Source organism: Rattus rattus, chromosome 15 (assembly GCF_011064425.1).
Source record: "Rattus rattus isolate New Zealand chromosome 15, Rrattus_CSIRO_v1, whole genome shotgun sequence".
Taxonomy (NCBI): Eukaryota; Metazoa; Chordata; class Mammalia; order Rodentia; family Muridae; genus Rattus; species Rattus rattus.
The window spans coordinates 58,218,877-58,227,951 of record NC_046168.1 but is presented as its reverse complement, the minus strand read 5'-3'; the positions used below and the strand labels follow the sequence as shown (position 1 = coordinate 58,227,951).

At 43.6% G+C, this 9,075-nt stretch overlaps 1 protein-coding gene across 1 annotated transcript in view; it reads right to left on the bottom strand.

The window, feature by feature from the left end:
* Positions 1 to 3,468: 3,468 nt before the first annotated feature.
* Me2 (malic enzyme 2) overlaps positions 3,469 to 9,075 on the bottom strand; it is a 44,386-nt gene continuing 38,779 nt past the window's right edge. Inside the window, exons 14-16 of the mRNA XM_032885468.1 lie at positions 7,354 to 7,424; positions 6,456 to 6,554; positions 3,469 to 4,349 (exon numbers count right to left, since the gene is read on the bottom strand). Coding sequence (XP_032741359.1) covers positions 4,182 to 4,349; positions 6,456 to 6,554; positions 7,354 to 7,424 — 338 coding nt within the window. The 3' untranslated portion in view covers positions 3,469 to 4,181. The remainder of the gene's footprint in view (positions 4,350 to 6,455; positions 6,555 to 7,353; positions 7,425 to 9,075) is intronic.

Below are 9,075 nucleotides of genomic sequence, written 5' to 3'. Positions count from 1 at the left end.
ATAGTGTATAACTTCAGCTCCTTGTTTGAGGGGTTTTGAGGCAGGGTCTCCTATAGCCCAGGCTAGCCTTGATCTCCATATACAGTTGAAGCTCCATATACATATACTTGATCTCCATATATAGCCTTTAACTCCTGATCCTCCTGCTTCTATCTGTCGAGCGCTGGCACACAGCACAACTGGTCAGTGGGTTTCATTTTAACATTGTGTAGAAGTGCAAGTCACAGCGGCTGATGAGACCTGTCTTGCGTGTGCAGTCAGCAACATGTCTGCACTGGAGTACGCCTTGAATGGAAATAGGATGCCGCTGCTAGTCCACGGAGGATTTCTCTGGACACGGAACTCCAGTAAGGAGCTCTGAGATCTGTATTAATGTCCTCTAGGACGGTGAATGCTCTTCGGGGCTGATTTTGTTTAGGTGAACTCGAGAACACTGACACTCCAGTGACCCGTCTGTGCTTCCTCCAAGGCCAGGCTCCCTGCACCCCTTAAAACTGCAGTCTGAATCCACTGGTAACTGCAAAATCTCTCCAGAAGCTGATAATTTAGAGAAAAATCAGTAAGTCCTTCCTCAGAAAATAGAAAAACTGCCCTACAAATAGACATTGGGTAGCTACTCTTACAAAAGCAAGCAAGCCTGGTCACTAGATCTTATGAGCTTAATAAAGTATTCTAGATTATGTTTTCAGAAAAATTATGTCTAAAGTTTCCTTATTAACTTAATATCCTATATAATTAGATGAAGGCCATTTCATGTAATTTCAGTTGACCCTTTTCACATAAACTGGAGCACAGTTTCTGAGCACTAGATTTAAACGTGCATGCGACGTGCTCAGTTCTGCACCTGCACTGACAGCGTGGGTGACACCAAGAGATCATTGGACATGTGAGACCCCAACAACCAACCCATAAGATGAAAACGAAAAGCAAACCATCCCTCAACAAAACCACCACCAGCAGCAAAACCCCCGAAACCCAAACAAAAAGCACACGCCCAGACAAAAGCCATGGGATGTGTTGGTGTTTGGCCAACCACTCCTAGACATGGGGGCCGCCCTAATGATGTTCCATTGTTTTCATTTTTGTTGTTGAGAAAGAGACAGAGACAAAGAGAAAGAACGTGAAGTTGGGTGAGTAGGGAGATCTGGAAGGATGAGAAATGTATGAAATAAAAACATATGAAAAATAATTTAATAAAAAACAAAGAAATGCCAGAGAGTGAACTCTGCCCTGGAACCGTACCAGCAGCAGCATGGTCTATCTGCCGTCCCACATCAAGGCGTTAATAGGTAAGAACAAGGGGACATCAGAATCCTGGGGGTGCTGCTGAAATAGACCTGCCAGGGCTCTCCCCACCAGAGGTCGTTTAGGGGTTTGAAGACAGGGGTACCTCCGTTTAAGAGGCTCACAGTGATTCTGAGGCAACCTTCTGGTGGGGAAGCCACCCTTGGAAATGGTTTAATGAAACTCTCAGGGCTTAACATCTGTGCATCCGCTACACCTTCAAGTTTCCCTCTTGACTTCACAGTGGAAAACAAGTAGGGCCCTTTTCCTCCCGACTGCTGGAAACCCATCTACAACTGTTCTTCCACCCAGCAGAGCACAGCACCACTCTTCAAATAACGACCTTCTTGCTTGGCAAAATTCCCCATGGAAGTCCCAAGTGATCCCCCCACATACACCCAGTTTGATGCCATCAAGGTCTCCCATTGCCTAAAGTCATAGATAATAAACATTTAAATTCATACTAAATGCTATTTATATTTTTCATCTTGCGATCTTCTCCTTAAAAACTGACTGCTGTGAATTGTACCATTCAATAAGCAACGTCTTAGTAAAATTACTTTAATTCAGCCTCTGTCCTAACCATTAACAAACTGAACAAACAAACAAAAAAACCAGTAACACATTTTTATACTTGCAATGCTCACTATTTAGATTTCATATACAGAATAAAGCAAAAACATGAAAAAATAAACGTTTCTCATTATTGATGATGATGATGTGTGTGTGTGGCAAGTGGAGGGTGGGGAGGGTCAGAGAAAAACTTCTAGAAATTGGTTTTCTGTCCACCATCTAGGTCCTGGGATTAAATGTCAAGGCTTGAGGACAAGGGCCTTAACCACTGAACCATCTTGCATTCCTTTTGTGAGTTCTTTAGTAGGCAGTCTGGCTTTGAACTTGAGATTTTCCTGCCTTGGTGCTAGACCGATGCCTACATATTCATCTTTCAATCAAACTACGATATTTGCGTCATTGTTTTACTAAGCAGACGGCTATGGATGCTAAATTAGCCATTGTGCTTACCCATATTTAAAATTGAAATGCCATTTCAAGTCTGCCTCTTTTTGGGGTGGCCCTGTGCACTGAATCCAAGGTCTGTGCACACTAAGTAGTCTGAACACATCTTCAGAATTTTGAATCAATCTTCTTAAGCAGGGAGATGGATAAAAGGTCCCCTCTGCCTACAGAGTGTAAAACATGCACTGTGGTATGGACCTGAGAATTGCTTTGTACTGCGATCGTTCCAGGGTAAGCATGTTTAAGTCTTGTCCCTGCACATGGTGGTTCATAGCTATGGTCTCAGCATGTGGAAGCGAGCCAGAGACACATAGTGAGTTCCAGGCCAGCTTGCTACAGTCTCAAAATAAAAACAAACTTTGTCTCTCAAAGCATCTAGACAGGTGAATACCACAGCCATTGCCATTTCTCCAAATACTTCAGAGTTCTTGAGAACATGACTCATGAACACTGATGTCTTTCTACAGTGCTTGCCCTGGGATTAAAGATGGCAATTCCTCGGCTGGGCTGGAGAGATGGCTCAGAGGTTAAGAGCACTGACTGCTCTTGAGTTCAATTCCCAGCAACCACATGGTGGCTCACAACCATCTGTAATGGGATCTAATGCCCTCTTCTGGTGTGTCTGAAAAGAATGACAATGTACTCATAGAAATGAAATAAATAAATCTTAAAAAAAAAAAAAAAAAGGCATTTCCTGCCAGGTGTAGTAGTGTACGTCCCCAATCCCAGCACTCTGGAGGCAGAGGCAGGTAGATCTCGGTGAGTTTTGGGCCACTCTGGTCTACAGGGTGAGTTTCAGGACAGCCAGGCCTACATAGTAAGATCCTATCTTGAAAATACAAAAGGCATTTCCTGGTCTGATTCTACTTTATTTATCTCCAGTAATCTTGGAATCTATTTTGCATTCTCAGCAGAGAAAGCCATCACTGCTAATATTCAAAGGAATGTATGTGAGGAGGTCCGCTAACTACTGCACAGTAAAGGACGTGACCGACAGGGAGAAGACCTAGGCTGTAGTTAACCCCTTAGGCACCATCTCCGAATCACATGACATTAGTCATGTGCGGTAGATAGACGATACTCCCTCAACTGAGTGAAGACGGTGAAACTCTTGTCATAACCAACAAAGCTAAGTTTCTGTGTGGTCAATAAGATAATGTAACTGAAGCAATTAAACGTAAGGAATTGGTTTTATTAGTAAAACTGGTTTGTACACTGTTGCAGATGGCCGTTCAGTCTGTCTAAAGGCAGCAGTGGCTCCTCCCACTCTTCTAGAATGTCACAGTTAGCACTGATTTAGTTCTAGGAAACTGGCATCTTTTTTTGTTTTCGTATTTCCCCAAACCTGTCTACTACAAAGGAATTTCAGAGCAGAAAGTGAAATGAAGTATATAGAAAAGAACAGCTTGGGGTTGGGGATTTAGCTCAGTGGTAGAGCGTTTGCCTAGCAAGCGCAAGGCCCTGGGTTCGGTCCCCAGCTCCGGAAAAAAAAAGAAAAGAAAAAAAAAAGAACAGCTTTTAAGTGCTAACAACTTTTTCTTTGGGATTTGGTGAACACTTAGCTTCTTCTCAACACGTTGTACTCATATGCACAGTGCTAGAGGACTGAGTGGAAGAAGAGAGACATTCACGTAACAGCAACAATACCGTGGCGAGCTCAAAGCAGAGCACACGAGGAGACCCACTGAACTGAATGACGCATTCCCAGTACTGGACTGTGGGCACCGCAGCATAGTCAGCATGTCTGTCCCCAACCAAAGCGAGATTCACAGGAAAAATGCCAAGCAAAGTAGTACGGAGGAATAAACCAGAGGACACAGTAACTCAGAGAATATTATCTTTTTGTCCCTGCAGCACGGAATGTCTTAAAGGGAAAGCTTCTATTCTGGTATCTGAGGAGGCTTCAATGACGATTCTGGCCAATCATACACATCTGGCAGCAGGGAAACATAATTACTCCGCCATATCCTTTCCTTCACATATTTGGCCTTGTCCTCGGGCTCTGGGTATCGGAAAGCCATTTTATTAGCGTACAGGTACTCTGCAATCTGGAAATAAACAGCGTCACTATTTAGGCTCTGAATGTCTCTCAGAGAAATAAAACAGTATTACAACACCCAGACACACATATAGATAAATTGTATTTTACTTTTTCCAAAATGTAAAATATTACTTTGACTCATTTCAAATTATTTAAAATGTGTCAAGTTTGAAAGATATAGTAAAAGTTATCCATCATCTTATGAAAGCTTTGATGTGTTCTGGTCACCTTTCCTGACGTTGAAAAGAATGGTTAGTATTTCTTTACATTCAACAAGCACATCTAAGTTCTAGTCTGTCAGTCTACATGTAGGCGATGCCTCCATTCCCAGAGCCCTGCTGAGAGGGGCTGTGCTGTTCAGTACACTCCAGCTCTATCAAAACTGCCCCACAGAACAAAATGCAATCTTCGCTACACATTTGCCAGCCAGGCGGTGGCAGCACATGCCTTTAACCCCAGCGTTCTGGAGGCAGAGGCAGAGGCAGATGAATCTCTGAGTTCGAGGCCAGCCTAGTCTATAGATTGAACTCTAGGGCAGCCAGGGCTACACAGAGAAACCCTGTCTCAAAAATCAAACATAACAAAGCATGCATCAAACAAAGGGGCAGAGACATCCACAAGTCGGCTGTCATCAGCCACACTGTTCTGAAGTACGTGGGGCTGACTCGACCCTCCACAGCCTCTACTGCCTTCAGAATGAATCTTTGTGTATGCAAGTCTTCTTGCTGGAAACTTCTTGCTCTTGACTCTAGACAATCTCCCCTCCTTACAACCTATCCATACTGGTGCCCAGGACAGTGGTTAGCTTCTAGACATTCTAGGAAGCAACTAGGAGTGCATGGCAATGCTAATCAAGGTCCTCAGATCACAGGCATCAGCGTCGTGTGGGAATTCTGGACTCTGCCCCAAATATATAAAACCTCTTATGACCAAATCCTTGTAGTACAGCCCTGGACCTTGTAAATGAGTGTTCCAGGCAATTCTGATGCATTTTCCAGTTTGAGATATGTTGCCCAGTGTGATAACCCCTATTTCTCTTAAGCTATCTTATATTTTAATGCTTTTCTCTTAAGTATAAAGGGGAGAAAAAATTCACTTTTGATTAAAATGTAAAAATATACAAAAACCCCATCAATTTTATCATAATAAGAGTTGAATAAACTAAAAGTTCATAAATTTCTCAGGCCCATCCACTGAAATAACAGTGTAAGACAACAAAGAAACTGCTCTTGACAAGGGCTGGGGTTCAGTTCCCAGCACCTACATGGTGACTTACGACTGCCTGTAATTCTAGTTCCAGGAAGTCTGATATCTTCTTCTGGCCACTACAATCATGTGCTACATTCAATTGTCTACACAATAAAGTGTAGGCAAAACACTTATACACATAAAAATAATCTCAAAGAGGTGGGAGGTGGGGAGGAAGGAAAGAAGGAAGGAAGGAAGGATGGAAGGATGGAAGGAAGGAAGGAAGGAAGGAAGGAAGGAAGGAAGGAAGGAAGGAAGGAAGGAACAAAGAAAGAAATGGTCCAATCTAAAGGGAACAGGATTCTTCAAGGGAGGATGGGACACTTTGTCACAGTGTGTAGGTAAAAAGCAGGCAGCTAAAACAACGAGGTGCTTCCACAGCCAACGTAAGCCTGTATTTAATCTGTAATAGCCACAAGGCTCAGGAACAGAGTGGTTCACACTGGCAATTTCTCCCCAACGGACAGGCTGACAAAAATGCTGAGTCAGCAACAGATCAAGAGCCCTAGTTGGTCATGCACGTAGACAGGGTGACTGGCATCAAACTGATGAGCACAGTAGCCCAGCCCTGATGCAGAACTCTCCTGCCTCTGGACTGTAAGGTCGGGGCAGCCGGCTCCTGTGGGCACAGAGCTGTGCATATTTCCTGAGCCTTTTCTCTTAAAAAAGAAAGCCAACTCTGAAGCCACAGCAGACCCCCTCCCTTCCCCAGGCCAGGAGTGCAGCAAACCTGAGCTCACCATCCTACAGAACAGAACCCAGAACAGGTAGGTCTCCTTCACTGTCATACACGACAAACCAGCCTGGGCTACCCCACACCCTTCTGACACAAACATCAGAATGTGCACCATATAAAATGACTTACTTTAATAGCTATGTTAGCAGAAACTTCCTGAATATTAGCAAGTGATGGGTAAAGCCTCCCTTGGGCTAACTCTTCATCTGTCAATTGAGATGTCAGTGCCTGAAAGGGAAAACAGCGTCATATTTGTGTGTAAACAAAAGAATCAAGTAAAGTGGAAAAAGCGTTGGAGAAACAGAAAATTAAGACGACAGGATTTTTATTTCTTATAGGACTACACTAAACCAATGTAGAAATTAAAACTGCTCATCATGGCTGGGCGTGGAGGGACACACCTTTCATTTCAGCACCCAGGGGCAAAACAGGTGACCTGTGAGTTTGAGACCAGTCTCCTCTACATTGTGAGTTCTAGGCTAGCCAGCACTGCACAGTGAGAGCCTTTCTCAGAAAACAAAACACACCAGAACCAACACAACACAATGTCCATTAAAGAATAACAACCAGATCTAAAGATCTGATGACCAGTCCTGCTTCACACAGAAAGCTGGGGACAGCAGCTGAGGAGAAGACGGACATCATCACTAGTGTTCATGTGAGGTCTTCAGAGTCCCTTTGGGAGGTGCAGTGCTCCATTAAGGGCAAGGGCTGTATTTTATCTATGTTGTAGTAATTTATGCTGTCTGCACTACCTTCATATGACAGGTCACATGACACGCAGGTAGCATGGGAGCACGAGATACAGGTACAGCGTGCTATAAATACGCACTGATTCGCAGCATCTACAGACATTTGAAAAGCTATGATTTTTAAAAGTTGACAACGCAGAAGTAGACAAAGAAAGAGTCATGGATTGCTAACTTCCTTTTCATCCACATTGCGGATTTAACTCACTCCTGCTTTAAGATCTGCTCACCTCTACAATCCATACTTTATATAAAATCAGCAGTATTTACAACATTACCTTTGCAGCTTCTAAGAAAACGGTGTCACTGATGTGTCGGGCTTCACAGAGAATAACAGCTAGAGCCACACCTAAAATGCAAGTTACACACTTCATTTAGTAAGGTCACTTTTCAAATTATGAGGGGCTAGATTCCTAAACTGAGAAAAGGAAACAGAAATAAGCTCCCAACACAACTGCCCAAGAGAAAGCAATACTGAAGTAAAATGATCTTGGTCAATGTCTACTTCTCACCACTAACAAAATCATTGTAGAAATAAGCAAGGCTTTTTGCTTTGTTTTGTTTTACAGTTATCAACATAGCACATATTTATGGGTTTGTGTTAGGGCCTACTTCAGTCTACAGTGCCAAAAAACGAGAGCAAGACAGACAGACAGACAGACAGACACACACACACAGAATGAATATACAACCCAAAAGAAACATCCAGCAGCCAAGCAGAAATGCATTCACTAACCTTTAAGAAAACAACCAGTCTCAACCCACCTGGACCCTGATTCCACAGCGGCACCTACTGTCTGTCTGCTCCTTCAGCTCCTCGCCTCACTGTTTCTGAGTCTTTAAAAGCCCCCTTTAATTTCTTTAGATTTTTGAGCTTGGGGTCCATCTACATTCACCATTTCCCTGAGAACTCTGTGGGCACTATTGAATCCAGGCAGAGTTAGCACTATGCTGGGACCATTTCCCCCTTTGTATAACTTTTCTTCCCCCCAGAGTTCATGCTATTTCCCCTTAAGTGTTTGTAGTAATGACCGTGGTTTCCTCCTGGGGCTCTTCCTTAGCTGCCCCGTCTTCTGCGCCTTTGCACCTGTGGGTTTCTGGCACAAGTCTGCAGCTCTTACTGCCCAGCTCCCTCTTCACCCTGTTGCCCAGGGACGGGTTTCTGGACTCCAATTACTAACACCCCTTCAGCAGTGTTTTGTTACCCTCTCTTCCTAGCAGACAGATTTTCCTGCAGTTGTTCTGAGAGACAACTGATAGGATTTTAGTTTGCAAATGTGTTTCCTGCGGAGCTCTGTCTGCATCTCCTAGCTTCCAGCCTTGGCCCCAGGTCTGTCTGGTGTCAGGTCCTGTAGGCAACTGTCTTTTCATCCCTGAAGCCCAGAGCTCTTTGACTCAGGCTTTATAACACTGTGTCTTGGGGTATGCTTCAGCTGACGCTCAGGTGAGCCTTTCCTCTGAGAAATGTTTGTGAAGTCTTTGATGTTCTTCCATTTCTTTCTTTCCTTTTGTCCCACTATTTCCATTTTCTGATCTTGTACTTGGGAAGCTGATTGACTCCATTCTTTGTTATCTATCTCCTGCCCTAACTGTCCGTTAGATGAAAACTCTGAAGAGCAGCCTGTGCTCTTACCTGCTGAGCCATCTCTCCACCCCCGAAGTTTCTTTATTCTAATACCTCTTCCTCCCCTTCTCTCTGTTAGTGGTCTATGTCGCTTTAACAAAGAAACTTAAGTCTAGTGTTTTGACTTACAGTTGTCTTGCCCACTGTATGGTTTCTTTCTTTCGTTTTTTAATTACTGCATTTTATCCCCCAAAATCCCCTGACTGGAAATGAGAAGTTCTTGCACTATTCTAGTGATTATTCTCAAGTTTACAGCATGTGCCCTCAACAAAAAAATCTCCATTCATTAAAATGTATCTTCCTGCCCATGTGAATCCCTGCCCATGTGATGACCGTCAGCTCTGTTTAACTGAGAGCATTGCTGTGCGTGTGGTCT